The 21,687-nt window shown below is 39.4% G+C and overlaps 1 protein-coding gene across 1 annotated transcript; it reads left to right on the top strand.

Moving 5' to 3' along the window:
- The first annotated feature begins 3,722 nt into the window (after window positions 1–3,722).
- CASC5 (cancer susceptibility candidate 5) lies at window positions 3,723–20,175 on the top strand. The gene is made up of 20 exons (XM_009892442.1): window positions 3,723–4,399; window positions 5,564–5,748; window positions 6,211–6,477; window positions 8,638–8,936; window positions 9,726–9,870; window positions 10,893–10,960; window positions 11,069–11,167; window positions 11,928–12,043; window positions 12,844–12,934; window positions 14,328–14,444; window positions 15,078–15,165; window positions 15,915–15,983; window positions 16,393–16,432; window positions 16,550–16,651; window positions 17,109–17,209; window positions 17,498–17,566; window positions 17,712–17,821; window positions 18,376–18,494; window positions 19,829–19,951; window positions 20,070–20,175. Exons 1-20 carry the CDS (start codon window positions 3,723–3,725, stop codon window positions 20,173–20,175), a joined length of 2,991 nt encoding a protein of 996 aa, XP_009890744.1.
- Window positions 20,176–21,687: the final 1,512 nt, after the last annotated feature.

Here is a 21,687-nt window from a genome sequence, read left to right as displayed (position 1 = left end):
CTTGAAACTGCTTCCTTCCAAAGCTGATTGCTTGGGAATGCTTTCCAGGAGAGACCTACCAGACCCCATCTCCAATAGACATAGTCTTTGATATTTATTACTATAACTTTTTTCCTCAGAGATAGATAAAGTGTTAGTCTGGCCTCAAGGTTCTTGTCTTGATAAAACACGATGATGGGATTGTTAAAATTAAAATGACCTGGTAGGTAAAATAACAAATTTAGACAGTTTCTATGTGTGAAGGGGAATTTCCTGGAGTTAAAATGTATAGCAAGGAACTAGCTTATGTACAACTGTAGTTAACTCATGCTTTTAAAGATAACCACCCAATATAATAACACATATATGTGTATGTGTGCACGCACATATATATATATGTATATATAAAATATAACCATCAGTACTCTAGCTAAGGTTTCTTTGTCTTGAAAGAGTTTGCCTTCATACTTCCATGTACTATTTCCTAAGCAATTGATCCGTCTTAGACCTTAGCTGTTCTCAATTATTGCATGGTTTCGGCTGGAAGGGACCTTAAAGCTCATCCAGTTCCCCCCCCTGCCCTGGACAGGGCCACCTCCCACCAGCCCAGGTTGCTCCAAGCCCCGTCCAACCTGGCCTTGAACCCCTCCAGGGATGGGGCAGCCACAGCTTCTCGGAGCACCCTGCCCCAGGGGATCACCGCCCGCACAGCCAACAATTTCTTCCTAATATCCCATCTAAACCTCCCCTCTTCAAGTTTAAAACCATTCCTCCTCGTCCTATGGCTCCCCTCCCTGACCCAAAGTCCCTTCCCAGCTCTCCTGGAGCCCCTTTAGGCACTGGAAGGGGCTCTGAGGTCTCCCCTTTTTCACCTTCTCTTCTCCAGGCTGAACCCCCCCAACTCTCCCAGCCTGTCCTCCCAGCAGGGGGGCTCCAGCCCTCCCAGCATCTTCTCTATTTTTACTTGTCACTGAGGAATTAAAATGCTATCTGTATGTTGAACAATGATTTGTGTCATGCTAAGATGAGAGAATCTCATGGGAAAATAAGATTGCAACTCAAATTAGAATATGCTGAAGACACATAAGTAGTGCCTGATATCTTCTGCCCAGTCCCATATGAGCTATGCAACAGAATTCTCTGCCTTTTCAGTATATTGCTGAAGCCTTCTGTTCTGAAATCTTTTAACAAACTGTCTACCTAACTCACCTTTGTAGAAATGAAGAACCTGAAGCTGTTCCATGTGAGATCACTGGTGAGTTTGGTGTCCTGGTTTGAGTGACACAGGGCTAATTTCTCTTCTAATACTTGGGAAAACTGCACTTTTAGAAGACTCTAGTGTCTGAATTTGTGAAAATAGTTACTTTATAGCCAGCTGTGGCGCATGGGTTTCAAGGTCTCAGTGGCTTTGAGCTCGCCAGGTGCGGGGATGAGGAGGAGCAAGACCTGGGCACTTGACCCAAGCTGCCAAGGGGATTATTTCATACCATGAACATCACATTTAATATAAATTAGAAAGTTTGCTGCAAAGTGCTCTCTCTCCCTTGATGGCTGCCATCCTGAGAACTCCTTGCCCTGGTGCCGGAGCCCTGAGCCCTTCCCTTCCTCCTGCAGTCGTAGCGCTGGCAGTGTCCCACATGGGGATGCACAGCTTCCTACTGATATAGTTGGCTGAGTATAATCTTAGTATATTTTGTATTGGTATCAGGATCAATATTGGCTCTGTAGTGTTATTAATGTTAATTATCTAGTCTTACTCTATTAAATCTTTTTATATTTCAAACCCCCAAGTTTCCTTGATTTTTCCTGATTCCCCTTCTGGGGGCGGGGGGGGGCATCAGGCAAGAGAATAATTGTCTAAATGACAATTAATTGTTGTGGGTTTCTCAAACCATAACAGTTGGAAATAGATTTAATACAAAATGACTATTCAGAACTATTGATTCTGTTTTTAACATGCCCAGAACAATCTCCCTGACCAAGAGGACTATTGTATGAACGGGCTTTGTCCCATAAAGCTGTTTACAGGCATTGTATTGGAGGAGTACAGGTGGCCCTTCCACATGCTGAAGGTGGAGTACTGAAAATATTTCTCAGGATATATTTGGTTTTAATTGTACTTACTTACTCAGTGGTATTTGTAAAATGAGCGCATAGATCTTCAGCTCGGTGGATAAAATAATAAGAAAATAGTGCAACAACTGGAGTATCCCCTTTTCTTTCACCAGGGATGAACACTTTGCTTCATGCCCCTATCCAGGCATCGGTGCAGCAGACTGAGGTATGTGAAGGCTTTTATTTTTTTTGGTGCTGAAAATATCAGTGTCCAAATTATATTCCAATAATTTGTGTAGTAAAGATGAAAAATATAACTCTGCTGCCTAAAAAATAAATCCTTGTATTCATATAAAATTCTTCTGAAAGCTAATCTTCTGTATTTTGAAGTATTTTCATCACCTGATAGGCATTATACTGCAGTATTGATCTTGCTTCTAAAATTGCTTGCTAACTTTTCAGTATCTGAGCTAGTTCCTCCATTCTTTTCAATTCTTATCTAAGAATATGCAAAGGAGCTTATGTTTCAGATAGGTCTGGTTATGTATTTTTTCTCATATATTCCTCTCTGCTTGTGTATTTTTTTCTTCCATGGGTAGAACGGATATGCATAAATGTGCTCTCTGTTCCTGCTGTTAAAAACAAATTTAGACAAATTGCAATAATTAGCATAAAAAGGTAACTGAATTTCTTCAGTTAAATGAAGTGATAAAACACAAAATTCTTAGCTAAGACCGTCACAGGCACGACTGCACAGAAATCTGGAACTGTGTTACACTTCAGTGATGATGTTATGGCGCTGTGTTGTTAAACAAAGCAATTGTCAAAACAGCCGCCCTTACTGCAATGGCTTCTGACTTCTATGTTGAGTTTAAAGATATGGCTTAAATGCATATGTTAGTGCTTGTTAACGAATGTTAAAAACAAAAGAAAATAGTTGAAATCTGGCGTGGATGAGAAGATGCATACCATGAGCCTATACAGGTCAGATTGAAACTCCCTCTCCTTGTTTTGGGTAATGTATATGGTTGTGCTTCTTCTAGTATATTTTATTTCTTGCATTTATAAAATAACATGTAATTTGAAGTAAACATGAAGCTGTTCTTAATATATTAATTATATTTGATAAAATATAGTATTATATCTTGTTACTGGCCAATTTTTATTTTTTTTTTTTTTAATCTTTTAAAACATCCAACTGGGTGCTGCTGCTTTGGGGCACGTGCATGACGAGCCGGGCAATGTTTTTTGCCTGCAGCTGGGGAGGAGGGTGGAAGGCAGAAACCAAACGTAGAGATATAAAAAATACTGATCCATAAGGCACAGTAATTGTTCCATGCTTACAAAGATATGTCTGGATATGAAGTCTTTGCCCAACAGTAAAACTGAGGCACATTCTTTCAAAAAAAGCCCTTTAAATACGATATGCTGTAATAATTAAGTTGTCATCCTTTCCTTGAATGTGTTATTGCTAACCAAGGACAAGTGAAATCAATCATTTTTTTTAAAAAAAAAAAAAAAAAGTAAATATAGAGCTATAACCTTAGGACTGCATTAGTTGACTTCTCTTTTAAATAGAATAACTGATTGTGTCATTTGTTTTAAGTGTCAGTACTGTAATTCTCCCTCCCCCCCCTTTTTTTTTATTTCAGTGGCCTGATGCGGACAATGCCATTCAAAGAACAAATATGCCTGACACCACCCTCATCTTTTCAGATGAAAATGAAATGGATATGACAGCTAGTCACACTGCAGTGATTACACGTAACCTGAAAAACAATCAAGCTGACAAAACTGAGAAAATAGATATCACGTCGTTTCTGGCTAGGTTAAACTGTAATAATGAACAGGCAGAAATGAGCAAAGAATTTCGTTTTTTCTCTGACCCTACAAACCATTCGTGCCCATCTTTTGAACAGAAGGAAGATGCTACTACTGGAAAAAAAATAAATTTCAATGAATTTTTGATGAGCTTGAAGTCAAATGAAAAGGCACACAATCCTGTTGAGGGACCTGAGAAAGAGAATGTTTTTTTTGTCCCTTCACAAGTCTCAGAAGACATGGCACGATCGTCTGTGGAATTTGTATATTCCAGTGAGCCACTGGACACCTGCAATGTAACAAAAGTCTTTAGAGGGCAAGACGATGGAATGGAAATGACAAAATGCCAGGCATCTGATGTTAAAGCTATGTTTTCTGGTCTTTGTGAAGCTCCACCAGAGCAATTACTGTGTGCGGATGTTACTGAGGCATTTGTAGATGATGGAATGGATATAACGACTAGCCACACTGCAAAAATGTCTTTTCCCTTCTCCAGTGTTGGGAATCAAAGTGTAAACTCCAAAAAGGATTTCCCATCCACAGAGTTAGATAATTCTATATTAAAGAGAGCATCTAATCAGCACTTAATTGTTCAGCAGGACCCTCAACTGTGTATGGAAAAAAAAATAGTAAACATTGAAGACAGACGAGATCCTACAGTGCTGCGAAATGTTAAACAAGAGGCCAGAAGAATGTCTGCCATCCCGGGATGCATTTCTTCTGAGACTGTCTTCCGAGGTGATAAAACTGTTGTTTTTTCTAAATGTGATGACATGGAAATTACTGGGAATTATACAGATGTAATCTATAATGACAGTACCAAAGAAATGAACAGCTCACATCATAAAACTTTTGAAAAGCCAGTCAATACAAACTCTTTGCTAGCAGAAAACAGACGTCCAGCTCATGGTGACGGGGACATTACAACGAGTCTAACATCTTTAGATAATCGAGCTTCTGCATCATATAAAAATAGTGCACTTGAACTGTCTTCGGGCTCAGATGAACGGATCGAAAAAGTGACTCAAGATCACAGGACTGCCTCAGTGAATGTTGGGTTTGATTCCTGTACAAATTCAGCATCTGCTGGTGTTTCTAAGAGTAGACTGCAGCACAGACTAGCAAACTCTCAACTTGTTTCCCTGCCAGGTGAGAAGACAGTAATATTCTCAGGAGAAGATATGGACTTGACTAAAACCTGTCTTGTCAAGGATGATGGGAAGACTGTTGAAAGCGAATCTGCTGCTGGAGTGTTCACCTCTGTCACCTGCAAACCTCGTTTTCTTGATAACAGACCTACGTCTCTCAATTTAAATGAACAGGAAGAAATGGAAATAACTAAATGCCATGCTGTTGTCATCGATAATCAAAGCAATGGGATGACTGCAGAAGCAAATCAAACGCATTGTAAAATAATTCCAAGAAAGAACCAGAACAAAAATGTCAGTGAAGGCGCAAATTCTTTAGATATGAACAAGGAAAATCTTGAGGTGATCAGCATCAATGGGAATATTAAAAGAAGCCAGGCTATAGAAATGAATACGAAAGATTGTGAGGTGATAATGGTTGATAAGAAGCTTGGAAAAACAAACTTTCAGGCAAGTGGTCCAAGTTCCTGTGCAAAGAGTGTGCATTCATTACAAGAGCAAAAGGGAGAAGTCCCTGCGAATATTGTCACCAACACCCGTGCATTCATGTCTTCGCAAAGTCAAAAAGTTGTTACATCACAAGCTTGGGGAAAAAAACTTCTAAATGCCTCAGTCTCCTGCACAAATGACAAAATGGGCATGTTTTCAGATCATCAAACCACGGACATCACCAAAACTCATCCTGCTGCCTTTGATGTTGCTTCCATTACTACAGTATGCGAATATGAGAATAACCATAATCAAGGTAACGTAATATCCAAGCAGCTGCAAAACCAGACCTTCCCGTTTTCTGGTAGTTCTGGTGTAGATACCCCAAGTCAGACTCCTGCAATAGAAGGTGGGGATTTGAAAATGAACACAAACAAGCAAACTGTTACTCCTTTGGCTCCAAATGGTTCGCTTATTTCCAGTAACCAGCCTGCTCCCTCTGGAATGAAAGGAAATGAACAATTTGGAACAATGTTAGGAATAAATGCAGATTGCCAAAACTCAGACAGGCAAGAGAAAACCCATACTATGAGGGTAGTATTGCCAACTCGAGTAGATTCGGAGAGAGATTTTTCAATTGGTAAAACAGTTTCTTCAGAAGAGGATTTTAAAAAGCCCCACTCAGTTGCTGGCCTGCATGTGAGGGGTGCTGAAGAGCCGTTACTAGCCAATACATCTGAACCACATAAGGGAAGTTCCCAGTTGCCTTTGTTTTCAGAAAAATCAGTTGTGTTTCCTTCTGGTGAAAACATGGACTTGACTGGAAACTATACAGTAATGGCTTCTGATTACAACATCAATGCTGCTTTATCAGAAAGAAAAGCAATACCGGGATACCTCGTTCAAGATGGAAATAAAACAATGTCCTTAAAAAAAGGGGTCATGATGACAAATAGTCAGGAGCAGCCTGCACGCGATGTGTACTACTTGGTATCTGACAAGAAAATATTAACTGTGACTGGTTTAAAACATTCGCCTTTTGCAGGTGAGAGAACTACCATATTTACAGAAGATGCTGATATGGACATCACCAGAAGTCACACAGTTGCAGCAGACAACAAAATAACTTTGCAGTGCAAAAGTTCAAATGATGACATATCCTTAATTTCTGGAGATAAAACTTGTGTTTTTACCTACGATGATGACATGGAAATAAGTAGACTCGATACCGTTGCAATTGATAAACCTATGGAAAAGGCTGCATCTCAAGGGATGCTTAACATGGCTAAAAGAACTGGAAGGAGAAGCTTGAAGGGAACAACAGGGGAAAAGACACTTTTATTTTCACCAAATGATGAGAATAATGACATGGAGATCACGGAGAGTCATACAGCTGCAATAGGCCACGAAATTGTCTTACAAAATGAGGGAGGGCTTCATTCTGTCTCTTCAGCTCACCCTGTTAAAACTGTTGTGTTCACAAGTAGCCAGGCTGACATGGGCATTGCCAAGTCTTGCTCTGCTGATAAAAATACCGTAAAAGTTGTATGTGATGATAAACCAAACTTGGATAAGGAGGCTGGACAGCAAGCACTTTCAAAGAGCGAGGCTACTACGTTTGCTATGGATGATATGGAAATCACTAAAACCCATAATGTAGCTTTGGAAGAAAATTCTCTGCAAGGCAGGCAACCCAAACAGTCTGTTCCTTTAACTTCCACAATTATGTTTACGAGTTACCAGGCTGACATGGAAATCACTGAGTCTCACCCTGTTGATGAAAGTATTGAAGGAATCTTGTGTGAGGATAGATTAAACCTGGCTAAGCAGGTTGAAACAGCCTCCTGTCCAGGTAGCAAAACAGTCATTTTTACTTCGGCTGAGGATATGGAGATCACTAAAACTCACGCAGCTGCATCAAGTGGTGAAATTGATGTACAGGACAGAGAGTCCATTCCAGCCATTTCTGCAGTCCCTGCTGATAAAACCATTGTGTTTACCCACAATCAAGATGATATGGAAATAACTGCATCCCATACTGTTGCTGTTAATAACAATATTAATGGATTTGAGAACCAAGAAGTGTCACGTAAAAGCACTCAGCAAGCAGACTTGCATAGTGCGTCGTCTTCTTGCAGAGATGAAATAGATTCTCCGCATACAAAAGACCTGAATGGTGAATGTCATACAAAATCTAAGGATAAGGCCAGCGTTACCTGTTCTGCTTCATCAGCCTCAGCATTTCCTAGTGAGAAAGGAGCTAGCAAATACCCCAGTGGCACAATACCAGATTCCGTTTATTCTATCTCACTTCCAGAAGAGACTGCGGGTGTGCGGACACCACAGCATCTCGACCTTCCCACAGATAATTCTGTCCCTGCGAACAGTCAGCAGGATCTCACACTGCCAGAAAACCTGCAATCAAAGGGAGTATCTTTCAAGCTCCCAAGTAATGGGCCCATGGATTGCAGTGAAGAAAGTGGCGATTTGGTATCCCATGTTTCACTTCCCATCCAGCAGTCAGATTCTTTGAAGGCTTCTCCAGATGCTCGTAGTACTCAGAGAAACCAAGTCTTGAAAGATGATTCATCTGGACGTGAAGATTTAGCTACAGATTTAGGCTTGGCTGGAGCAAGCCTTGCTTCAGTTTCTAACAAGGAATCAAAGCAAAATGAGGGGCTGTCAGCTGAAGGGGAGACACCTCCAAAAGACTTTCAAATAAACTCCGAACAAACTAAGCAAATTTTGGTCAGTGACAGTCCAAGAGATCAAACAGATCCCGCTCTTGCACCTGAATTATCAGGTATTTTAAATGTTTGTTCAAAACTGAAAAATATTAGAAGGAAATCTGCAGTTCTCTCTGCTTCTGAAACTGCATTTTCTGACCAGTTGCCTGAATCAACTCAGCCAGACGATACCTTGAGGTTAGGAAAAAATACTGTAAATGAACCAAATAATTTATTTTATAACAAAGAGCGGGAGAACACAGGTCTTGAATCTGGAGCTGCTCCCATAGATGCAAATTTAGGCACAGCATTTAAGGATAAACATCAAGGAATAAATGTCCGTCTAGGTATCTTCCAGCCTAAATTACCGAACAGAAGAAATCCTTCTGTTTCTAGCGTACAAGACACAAATGCAAAACCTTCAGACAACAGAGAAGCACCAGTTTCTGAAGTAAGTAAAAATGCTGGTGAAACCCCAGGTAACAGCAAGTCTAGTAGGCAGAACTTCAGCCCTTCTCGTTTTATAGCAGAAGAATTTCTTCCTGTCTGCCTAGAAGAAATGGATTCAAATGAATCTGTAAGCTCTGAACTCGTGGAAAATGCCTGTAACGAGATAAACAAAAAACAAATCTCCCACAATGAAAAGAATGAATTTGAAGAGGCAAAAACTTGTAACAACACGAAAAGGGCTTTGGAACAAGATAAGGAGGATCTTCAAAGTCCAAAGAAGGTCAAGAGGGATGAAAACTTGGAAGGAGAGGCCTCCCAGGACTTGCAGGTGAGCCTAATCACTTGTCATAAGGATACAGTGAACGCTAGCAGGCAGGGCTTTCCTTTAAATTTTTGGGTGTAAGCAGATGTATTGATAGGTTTTCTTGTTTCTCTTAACCACCAGTTCGCTGTCATTTTGCTGTGTCATCCCCTGTATTTTTCATTGTTTTGCCAAAATAGAAGAATCGCGTTGATCTGTGCAACTTTCCTGAAGCGTGCAAAACAGACAGAATAAGGGATATGCCAATTGTAAATCATTCTCTGCGTAGTATCCTTTTAATCCTTTCTCGACTAAATACTCTTAGTCCTCTGAAGTAAACTATTTGCTAGTTGTTGCTTAGATACAATGTTAGAATAAGGCCTAAAGCAATTATTTAAAATCCAAACATGGATGTTTAGTTTAAATCAGCTTTTTTATAGACAGCACAAATTGCAGCTGAATCAAAAAAATCTGTGCAAATATGGAACATTAATCTGACCTTAAAAATGGGTTTGTACATCCTCAGGAGAAACTTTCTTGTTCCAAAAGATGGAAGAGTATGCTGTGGTGGCTGCTGCTTTGAGAAATGAAGGAAGGGTTTTGCAGCTTTGCTTCCTATATGTCATCATAGGAAATGGCTTAACTAGCCAAACACTGGTTTGTCATGCCGATTAGATATGAAATGTGCTGATACTAAAAACAAACCAATTCTGAATGTCAAGAAACAGCTACCAGAAACTACTGATTGACTTACTCCTGTATTGTTTCATATAACTTCTAATATCTTTTTTTTGTTTTTAAACTTGCTAATATTAGGTTACTTTTGGCGCTGTGTCTCAAAGCCAAGTAGAAGTTCATGAAGGTGAAGATCCTCCAAACCTACCGGCTAAAAGCCCTGACTGTACTCACGCCAGCACCAGCAGCTCTTCGGATTCTGCTAAAGCTGACACAGAATTAACAAGTAAGACTTCCTTTGTGGTAATAGTCTAAAACCTTGTGTTCTTTACGCTTAATCAAGGCAGAGCCCCACCCGCAGTATATATTTCATTTGGGAAAGGCCTCGAATGCCTGTGTCGCAGCTTCCCACCCAGCCAGTCAACATGCTTTTACGTTCTGGCTAAGAGTCCAAGTGGTTCAAGGAAAACTGAGATGGGAAGAAAAAGGAGCAGAATTTAAGTACAGCTTTGTTTTCAAGGGCAAGTTGGGCTGATGAAGTAGTTTAGTTACCTTAGCACAGAGCAAAGTCCCATCTTAAATTCTGCTGGCCCAAAGAAGATTTTAAGCTGGTTCTGTGCAGAATGAGTCTGTGTGTCTCAGCACTGCACTCTTGGAAAAAGACTCCTCAGAGCGCATTGCAGGGACAGGCTCTAAGCAGATTCAGCCCCCAGGTTTAATTAGCTCTTGCTAATTAACTGATACCTAACATTGAGGCAGAAATCTGCCAATCATCCGATAAGTGCTATCTTGCATCTATTTACAAAACCAATTCCAGTTTTGGCCTTCTGCAACCATGAAAGCATGTGCCTTATCCAGTAGAAGTTGGGTTCCTTCCTTTGAGTGAGAAACTAGCCCTTGTTGGCTCAGAACTTGAATGCCGTGTTTTTACCTCAAAAGCTTGGTCTCTCTCTCATCTCATAGGATGCTCTCTGCGAACTGGTTGAGGTCCCTTTCTCAGTTTTACTACTTTTTAGTATGTTACATGTGGCTTTCCTTCCATAGGAAAGTGAACTCTGTCATTTCATTACTGCTCTGACACAGATTTTATTTTACACTAGATTCTTAATGTAGTCCTCCTTATTTGTCCCAAGTAGTTGTTTCCTCAGTTACTTCATTCGGCACTGGAAACATACAGAAAGGTCAAACTCTACATTAAAATAGGGTGGATTTTTTTCTAGAGCTAAGAGCTTAAGTTCACATTTCCTTAAGAACATTATTAGCCCCAGCAATGCAATATCCCCTTTTTTTTTTTTTTCTCCTGGCTAGTTCAGCGAAGCAGTCAGATGGAGTCTCTGCTGCTCACAGATAGCATTTGTGAAGATAACTTACGGGAGGTATGTAAATAACTTGTCCTAACAGGAAAATACTTGTGTGTGTATATGCAAGTAAGCGTTCCTGCTTGAAAATTGTACTTATCTGTACATTTTTCCTAATCTTCACAGAAATTTCAGAGTGGTGTTATCACAGTTGGGGAGTTTCTTACACTTCTTCAAGTACACATTCCGATTCAGAAGCCCCGGCATAGCCATGTTCCAGCCAATGTGAGTATCTGTCCTTTGAGAGGCGTAATATAATTGACCTGAAATTATATTCATCTTTTTTGTTTGTTTGTTTGTAATTGTTATCTACTAAGCGGTCTGTATTAAAGGCCTTTAAATGAGTTAAACCAGAAGTCAGTTCCACCTTGACAAGTGTGTTAGACACTGCGTGCTTCCTCTTGTCTCTTTGCTTGTTCACCCCTGATAAGGCTGATGCTTTTTTTTCATCAGTACTGAAAAATAGAATAGATTTCAATCTCTTAACAAAATACCACATATTCAGGATTATCTGTTCTTGGATAAATACGGTAATTCTTGCTTTTTTAACTTGTTTTGAGGATGATAATTTTCAAAGTAAGAATTAGAAGCTCAGTCTAGCCTTTTCACTTTATCTTCTTACTATGTCCATCACTTGACATTACTACTCTTTATTTCTTCCCCTTAAGTCTGTTCTGCCTGAAACCCGTTTCAGTATCCTTACCCTGAAAGGTTTCTGATGAATTTTTGCAGACATGGGAACAACTTTTTTTTTCTCATGCAGACAAGTACCATTCATTCAGCATCAAGTTACTACCAATAAGGCAATAATCTTACTTTGCAATCATCCTGAAAACAGAGCCTTGTAAATTTTCTGTTCTGCAAAAATAAAGCTTTCGGGCCTTTTACTGGTTTCTGTACATGAATTGATTGGAAGTTACTGTTTCTGAAAAATATGCATCTTTCTTTCTTTTCCTTCACAATTTTTCCCTCTGTTTTTCCCCAGTGTGCAGTCAGTACACCACCTACTCCAGAAGACCTCCTTTACAGCCAATATATTTATCGCCCCAAGCTGCGTATTTATGAAGAAGACTGCCAGGCTCTCTCTCAGATGATAGATGAGTAAGTGTTTTTTCAGTCTCAGAGTATATTAGTCGTTTTATTTTTTCTGCTCTGGTTGCATGCAAAGTGGCCTGAAGAAAGTTAATACATTACATACAGGGAAAATAAAAAATGATAGTTAACTTCTTTATGCTGGTATCCAGTTTATTATGGATTTAGACGGTATAGGGCTAACTCTTGGGGAGGAGTTGTGGTTATGGAGATAATTCAAGTTTGATTTTCCTCAAGTAATATATCTTTTACTAATAGAGTTTCAGTTGCACATCAGAAGAGTTAGAGTAAAACTGTTTAAAATTGTATCAAAAATGATCAGAGAAAGCAGAATGGTAACAGGTTACAATCTGTTGTTTGTTCCGTTCTTCCAGTGTTTATTAGATTGAAATATAGTTACATGATTTCTTTTCTTATCTGAAGGACTCTTCAGATTCATTATGCCTTTCACAATTTATGTGCAAAACTAAGTTTTATGGTAAAAGTCAAAACCAGCAGTAAGATTTTTCCCAACCTCATTAGCACCCTTTCCTATTTCTTTGGCTCTCCTGTTCAGACTGGCCCTCAACAAAGAGACTGTAGGGAATGAAGTTTGTATTATGTGCTAGAGTTTAACAAACATGCTCCCCCTTTAATCAAGGCTTTAGAGGGTCTCTCCAAAATGTAGAGACTCAACTAAATTAAAATATTTGCATTCCCATGTTTTAATTAGAAAAGGGGAATGAGTTGTATAAATACCAATGTGCTGCTTTATGTGCTCGGTGCTGTTGCAACAAGACTTTTCTTTCAATTTTTTTTCCACATTTCAGGTTAAAACTGTATGCAGACGTCCAAGATCAGCTCCTGGTGAATGTGAATAAGAGTTTGTGGGAAGTAATGAGAACCTGCTCTGATGAAGAGGTAATACTGCATGAAGAGATAATGTTGTTTCTTACATAATGAAGAAGTAAGGGTAATTTATGTGTTTAAATAAAATAAGAACCAGAATGGTCACAGAACACCAGTAGGCAGGCAGGTGATACAAGGCAAAATATTTTCTGAATGGAAAACTGCTGTGAGAACTTCTAATATGTCTGGAGGATCCGAGGATATGTGCCCTTTAAAATATATTAAAGGGAATATGTTGTATAAAACAGAAAAACTTGATAATTCAAGTTGATAATTCAGGTTCGTTGAGGGCAGGAAAGAAAAGAGAAACTTTATAGGGGCCTAAGCAAACAGTGCAACTTTGGAAGGGAAAAATGAACTGCTCTTACTGTAGAGACTCTGTTGCTTCGTTGGTGGAGCAGAATTGGCCGTTAACTTAAATGTGTATTTAGTTCAGAAAGACATGTGATGTTGCAAGACGTAAACCAAACAGAAAATATGTGTCATTACACAAAAATAAAACTGCATGCTGGATTTGCAACATTTGCATTTAAAAAACAGAAGCAGTATAAAAGTATCCCAGACAGACTGGGAAGTCAGATAAAGAGATTCTGTTTTCTGTGGTTTTAATGTCAAGAATAAAGGATCTATTCAATGAAAATAGTCAAAATTGATAAAAGTATTTTTCATAGTTCAGAATTAGATTGATATGGGATATCACGGAGGCTAGGTTATTAACTAGATTCAGGAAGAACTACAGTTATGAACAATGAAAGCACCTAGAACCCTTAGCTGAGAATAACAAATTTGAAAGCTTATTAAGCAAATCTCTACACACTGCAATTAGCATGATACCACCTAGAGGAAAAAGGCAGATGGCAAACACTGTAGAAAAAAGCTTTTTGTACATTCCTCTGCAGCTTCTGGATTGACAGCTGCCAGAGAAAACATTGACCTGCATGATCTGTAGCTATGTTCTGTTAAAATGGGTTTTAAGTTTACTTGTTGTGGTCTGGGTTCTGCCTGGACTTCTGTGAGCAGTTCAGTTAGCCTCCTTAACCGAAATGGGACGTGTGTTCTGAATACATCTCGAACAACTGGAATGAGAGACATCTGATATGCTTAATGCTCTGGGTTTTTGTAAAAGCATCTCTTCGGTTATTTGTGCAGCCCCCTACCTGAGTAAAGACCTTGTTGGATCTTTGGAAAGAAAATCAGTTACTCTACTACGCGACTGTACTTGAATTTACAGGGATTGTCCCGCCTTAAATTTGATTTAATTTGCAAGTGTCATGTAATACTGCTAGTAGAGAAATGGGATATTGGGAGGAGCAGAGAAGGGAGAAAGAGTCTAAAAGGTCAATTGAACAATCTTTTGTTGTGCATTCCCAGTCACTTTCTCTTCTGTATTTTCCTTTTGTTGCAGCTGAAGAGCTTTGGAGCAGAATTGAACAAAATGAAATCCTATTTCGTCAAGGAGAGTAAAATCTTGGCTCACAATGAGAAAGCGGCATTGTACAGCAAATTGCTGCAGAGCGCGCAGGTAATGTGCCACAAGGCTGCAGGGCTTCAGCTTTTAAAAAAGGAACTTCTACCATATTTCGTCTGTCTTTGGCTGTCAAGTTTAGGAGCCTAATTATTGCATGTAAGTGTGCATGCTCTTGAAAGTTTCCTTCTTATTAAACGTACTTCCCTTTTTTTTATATGCAAATGTAAAGCACACGGGGACAGTGACTTTCTTGCACTTACACTATAGGAACTGCCTAAGGGTTTTGGCAATTAAAGTAGCAGTGAAAAATGGGAGTATTAAAGGAAATGCCATCAGAAATTTGCTCTTTATACTGTAGTAATGTCAGTATTAGTAACTAACAAGGAAATGCAGAGGTAATGCATTGTGATAGGTATCAGAAATTTGTATGTGTTAAAAGCTCTGTGAATTTATTTATTTCCATGTCTTATCTCATCCCTTCATTAGGAAAGACACACTGTTAAACATCTGGTACTTACCCATGGCTACTGCCTTAGTGTTTGTCAGTCTCCCTCTTCATTCTAATGACAGATTATATCAGCTTCTTTAATTAGTTTCTTAGCAAGCAAATATTCACATGGTGGTCCCAGAAGACAATTCAGCTTTTTAAAAAATGTCATTGAGTCGAGTACAATTTTCCCATCTTAGGAACAACATGGAAAGCTACAGTCAAGAATGGAGAAGCTGGATGAATTGATCAAGGAGGCTGAGAGCTGTCTTGTTGCTCTGGAAGATGGTATGTGTTTCCAAGCTGGTGATCAGTATGCCGATTTCTGTATTTTTTTGCACAGCCGCTCTTTAAATGATCAGTTCAAGATTTTGTGTTTAGTGGTTGCTTGGAATTTTACAATTCCTTTGTTACAAGTATTTCTTAGGCCTAAACACCTTCATTTGTGCCTGCAAACTTGTCTTGTGGGAATCACTCGCACATCATAGGAAGACTAGGAGTATATCTGAGCTGAAACACCAAATTATAATCGTAGCCTATGAACACATAAGCAAGCTGGCTAAATCTGCTAGCGCTAGCTGTACAGCTGCGGGCAGTACAGCTACGGGCAGCACGCAGTCCCGTGGCTGCAGAACCTGCAGCGATCCTGCAGGTAGGCAAGACGAAGCTTTGCACTCCAGGAATGTACCGTTTTCAGCATCGCAGCTGGATGCTCTAAAACTTGTTCAGCTGTATTCACGCAAGCTGCAGTCAGTACTTCGCATTGCTGCATAATGATGCTCTGTGTATTTTCCCTTCTTTCCTTCCAACTGGATTTTCTTCCAATGCCTTAACTAGAAATCAATTGCACAGTAGCAGCTTTGAAACCATGCAATAAAAGGAGTTTTCCTTGTTACCTGTTACTTTTTGAGGTTTTTTGTACATTTTTCTTAGTTAGCTTTGAAATACTAAGATTGATAGAACCCACAGACAAATAAAATGGAATCTAAGTATTGAATCTGGGAGTTCTGCAGACACCTGAATCATCTTTCCCGTAGATTCTGACTGGGAAGAATGGGAAGCAGACTGCAGTGATGAAATGGCAGAAGGGAAAAGCCAAGGGAAAGGTAATGGTACCAGCTGAATGGTTTTGTTTTTTAAATTCTGGAGAGGGTGATACCACCCCCACCCTGATATATTAATTCTGATAACCGATGCAAACACTACTGCTTTCTTTTCTGCATTGCATGTAGCTAATTACACAGATGTTAAGGTACGAAAAGGACTCTATTTCCCCTGGAAAAATGGAATTTAGAACTTGGTACAGTATGACTTGAAAAGTGTGTGCTGGCTATCATGTTCAGCACTTAAATTGTTCAATAATTACTGACCTTTGTTGACCGCATACCTATATCCAAGTAGGAGTATCAGCCATCAAGTTGAGATCTTTCAGATTGTTAAGAACAGTGACTGCAGAGCAAGTTAGGGCTGTCTTTGCTGCTCCTTTCTCTCATAGCTTTTTTCCCTTTCTCTTAGAATTTAAAAGCCTCAAAGCCCAAGAAGAGGATCTTCAAAGGTAAGATGTCAAAGAGGATTTTAAGACCTTAAATAACATGTTCACGTTCACATTTTAGAGGGTTGGTGTGTTTTTAACCGATGCGCTACATCTCATGTGGTTGGCGTATCTTTGCAGAGAGCTGTCAGACCTGGAGGCTGAGAATGAGCAAATGCTTGCTCAGATGAAACAGCTACAGGAAGAAGAAAAAAGCTGCCAGGAGCTCCTGGAGACATACGAGTAAGGAAAACACTTTCAGGTTTTATTTTTATCAGCTAGTTCTGTGGCTTCACATTTGTATATAAATGTTTTCGCTTTTGGTTTTCTTTGTCGTTTGAGTTGGGAAATCTTTGCATGCCAATCTCCTTGCAGCCTAAGATAAGCAATAAAGCCTCGGTGAGCTTCTGTGCGCGATGCACTGTTTTTCTATTAGCTACTTGGCAGTGATACTCTACGTTCAGTCTTTCTATATCCAACTCTCCTCCCATTCCAAAATCAACATTTATGTAAAATGAATAATATTATGCTGGCATTCCCAACAGATTCTTAGATTCTGTTGGAAAGGGAAAATTTTGTTGGTATATTATGTGGTAATAGCTGCAAGTGCACTTAATACTCTGATCTTTGTCCTTCAGGTAACTGTGGGGGTTGGTTGGTTGAAACTTAGGGTGATGGTGTTTTTTCCCCTCCTTTTTAGCTTCACTGAGTGGGAGATTACTGAATGGAGTGAACAGCAGGCAGTCTTTAATTTTCTTTATGATGCTATTGAACTCACAATTGTGTTTGGACCCCCACTAGGTAAGTCACAAAATTGCTAGGTTTCCGTTTTACCGATTTGAAAGGCTAAATAGTTACATAATAGAAATGTAAAGTTCCTACATGTGTGATCTGCTAAAAGGAAACAGAAAACGTACCACAGCAGGAGCGGGTAAGCTGAGAGGTGGCTTTGAATAACTCTGTCAGTGCTTTCTATGAAAATTCAGCAAAGTACGTAATGAATGGCTGCTTTTGAAGAGGAAGAGCTGTAACTCCAGACCTAAGTATGGAAATAACTACTGTTTGGGGTTTTTTCCCTTTTCTTCTCAGATGGTGATGATTTTGGTGAAGATCCTTCCAGACAGATAGTCAGCCTGAACTTTGAATCTCTCTTGGATGGTAAGATTTTTCGAGTAGGTTGAAAGTAGCTGCCCTGATAATCTGTTCTTGGGAGGACATCTGTAGATTTGTGGTTTATCTGCTAATGTATTACCGTATGGCTTTTCAAAGATTTCTGGGAACATGTTTTTCTTTTGTGTTACAGAGGAAAAAGCTCCACCCTCCTCATCTTTAGTCCAAAGACTCATCTTCCAGTTTATTGAAAGTCAAGGATGCTGGCAGGAAAAGTGTCCCACACTGTACTACTTGCCCCAGGTAATGTCCCAGGAAAAAAGGCTCTGGAAGAACATTAAATGTTTTCTGTCATAGAGAATAGGGCTGATACTGAGAACATAAGCGTCTTAATGAATCGATGCAGATCAAAATCCGCTTCCTGGGTACTCTGAGGTGAGAGGCGAAGTACCTGTCCCTGAAGGCAAGAGTCCTAAAAGCTGTGGTTTCTTCCTTGTTTGCTGCATTATTATCTGCCTGTCATATTGATTTTTTAAAATCTTTTTCTTCTGCTAGTAGAAAAAAAAGAATCAAGCTGAATGCCGTTCTGCTTCCTGAAGAATTAATGATTTAAATTGCCAAGCCAAACTTGGTGTTCCTGCGTGTCTGTGTATGCCTGTTTACAAAGCTGAAGGGAGAAACTTAGGGCAAAGAATGTGTACTTGTTGTTGTGCTTGCACAATTTCATTTTCACATCCGAGCAGTTAAACAACTTTTTTTTTTTTTGGTATACTTTCTTGGATAAACTGCATTTTCAAGTGTCACATAGTTTACCAGCCTGAGTGCCAATGTGATTGCTTTCATGATTGCCCACTTAGGTTCTTCATGATGTCTCTTTGGTGGTGAGTCGTTGCAAGATCTTAGGAGAGGAGATTGAATTTCTGGAGAGATGGGGTGGAAAATTTAATCTTCTGAAGACAGAGGTCGATGATACAAAGTGAGTAACTTCGGATGGAGTTTTCACCAGTCCTTCAGAGAGCGCCTGTAGATAATCAGGAACAAAACACTGAAATACTTTCAGTTTGGTTTTCTTGAAATTGAGATTTTTATGACACTATTTTTAACAACAACCTAATTTATTTTAATACAATTGCACTATAATATTCAAATGTGTGGAAATTAAGCTGTTCTTGGATTCAGCCAATTTCCATACTATCATATAACCTCTCCTTCCTTGCCGCTTTCCTGTTTCACTTGACTTTCACTTAAAGCTTTAGGCCAGAGTGTAACAATGCAAAGGAAACAGCCAAGAGTTTACCTGTAGCGTAATGCTTTGTTTCTTTTAATCTTCTATTTGTTTCAGCCAAGCAGAATCAGTTGCTAAAGGACAAATACGCTTAAGCTAAAGTTTCTTTTCTTTAGTTTTCATTTTCTCATACTACTTCTTGATTTTGTGTCATGTCCTAGTGGAACGGGATAAAATACGACTTCATCTTAACCTTCTGTTATCGATGTATATCCTTAACAAAGAAGTGCCCGGTTAAGCTTGCCCTGCATGCCTTGATGCTGTTCCCATTGGTGATTCTAATTTTGTAGTACCCTTTGCAAGAGTGGTGTTGTACTACGTGCCAAAAATTCCATAAAAGCTGTATTTAGTTAAGGCGACACAACAGACGCAACGTGGGCAGCCTGTGCTCAGGAAGTTGCACATTGCTGGAGATTTACCTGGAAAATACCTGGTTTATGCTTATTCTAGTTTACGCTATCCCAAAGCATCTGCTTCCTGGGTACTGCGTCATTGGTGTTATCCATATTTACAATAAAATTAATCTCTGGCCTTCCTGCACACCATCACAGGCAAGGATACTGTGCTGGATAGAAATCTGGCCTGACTTAAAGAGGGCTGGATTCGTGAAACAATCTTAGAACTCTGGAATTGAAAGTAAATCAATCCTACTTAAAACTTCAGAAAACTTTAGCTACCTAAGAATATTTTGTGAACTAGAAAACCGTTTTGATTATTACTCTAGATTCTCCCATAATTTTTGAAAGGTTCTGTGGATTATATGTGTACTGATGTTTTCTGTGAGGAAAGTTGGGGGTTTGTATTCTAACTCAGTATCAGAATGCTGCTAGTATTAGAGTGGAAAGGTTCTTTCAGCCTGGTTTGTGACCTGAGTGTTAGTCTGTGCTGGAACTCTTCAGAAGTTAGTGAGCTTGTTGCATCAATTACAACATTTGTTTTCACTTCTGGAACTTAATTCAAAGGTGGTAGCAGAACATTTGAATGTTTCATATTGATCTTTTTGTTTGTGTTTATTTTGCATACAGAGTGAAGCTTTTGTTCTCCGCTTCCGCAGCTTTTGCCAAGTTTGAATTGACGCTGTCTCTGTCTGCCGACTACCCATCTGCTTCACTGCCTTTTACTGTCCAAAAACAAATTGGGAATATTGGGTGAGTTGAACAGAGAGAACCAATCCATATGACTTAAGTTTCAAAGCGAGGGATGGGGAATTAAATGTGCCGTATCCTCTCAAACATGTGTGATAATTTCGAATTTTGTCTTTCCCAGGGAGGAGGAAATTTCTGCCGTTCTCTCCAGTGTACCAATTGGTTACCACTATCTGCGCAGAATAGTCAGCTTGATTCATCAGAATTTGCTCCAGGCTCCCAGATGATTCACTAGACCCACGTGCAGGACTGAAGAAGTCAGACTGGATATTCTTTGCTTTTGGTCTTGTAAGAATTCAAGCTGTCTCTCACCAGAGTGGGAGTGCTGTTAGCTACTCGGCTCTTTAGTAATCTTGTCGAATAATTGGTTGATATGGTGGATGCTTGGTGTAGGCCGCAAGTTTTTATAAAAGCAGAGGTCTCTAAAGGGGAGAAGGAAAAATGTCTTCTGTTTTGGATTTATCCAATCTGCCTTTTATTTTCTTTCAGTTACCAGTGGTCTTGCCCTCCTTGTAGATACAGTCTTTCCTAGAGTGGATATTCTTCTGACGTAACGTGTTCATTTTGTTCTGGGCTGATTTACAGAGCTCTAGTATGAAACAATGATGAGTATTTTCTAAATTAACATGACCGAAACTTACTTTCACTATCATTACTTCTGTGCTTTGTAGTATTTGAACATATCATATCACGTTTGATTTTTATCAGTTTCCTGGAACCCCTCCCAAAACACAGAAATTATAGTCCTGCTTCCGTTAACCAAATAATCTGTAATAATTAACCAGGTGGCCAAATTCAGAAATACTTTTGTCATGAAGACTAAAGACCCCTGTGCTTGACCATAGACTTTGCGGTGCAAGAGACTCAAAGCTGTCGGGTTCCATCTGTGGGATCCTCCCCAGCCGGGAGTTTGTTCTGATGTTCGGTGCCTCTGTCCAGTACAATCTCTCTCTCGGTTCTGGTACATCCTCTGACTTTGTAATGCGTTAGAATGTTAGTGAGGAGACCGAGCTATTGAAATGTAGGGGGTGGTATCTGTAATAACGCTGGTGCAGTCTAGATTGCTTTTGTATATATTGTATATATTATGTAGGTTGAGCTGTTGAACTGATCTAAGCTGGCTTGAGTTTATCGTGTAGAAGTGCCTACCATTTCTCCGCTGTCCACTCTGTAGGCAGATGGGAATTTTTGTATCTCTGTAAAATATGTTGAATTTAAAGATGTTTTCATGTGTTTAAGTGTTCATATTTTTGTTGTCTTTTTACAAAATTTCCTTCTATTTGGAAGGTGGAAGTTCATTAAATATTTGAATTATTGCTCTTCCGTCTTCAAGTTGTGATTATTGGCTGCTCTATCTAAACTTGTGACTGAAAATTTGCTGACTACTATTGAAATATCTTTGTTAGCTATGTGGGAGGACTCTTCGTAATACGAACTTGTTTGGGTTTTCTTGTTGGTTTTTTCCCTTGCGTTTCCTAGGGTTGGCTTTCTATGGCCTGGCTGTCGCAGAAGAATTTATTTTTCTTTTTTTAACTAGGAAAATAGTGCCTAAGCTGCAAATGACTCAGGTATTAGACCTGGAATTACTTTTAAATTTCCTAAGGTCGTTGCATCAGCATTATTAACCAGTAGAGGGTGCTGCGGCAGTACTTGAGGAGCATTCTCCAGCTCGGCCTGTTTTGTTTGGTTCAGTTTCCTTTCAGCATATTTACAAGCTAAATGGTAGCTATGAAGACTGA

The sequence above is a fragment of the Charadrius vociferus genome, unplaced genomic scaffold (assembly GCF_000708025.1).
Source record: "Charadrius vociferus isolate BGI_N301 unplaced genomic scaffold, ASM70802v2 scaffold1039, whole genome shotgun sequence".
Taxonomy (NCBI): domain Eukaryota; kingdom Metazoa; phylum Chordata; class Aves; order Charadriiformes; family Charadriidae; genus Charadrius; species Charadrius vociferus.
Note: the sequence above shows the minus strand (reverse complement) of the source record. Positions and strands in the feature narration are given on the sequence as shown.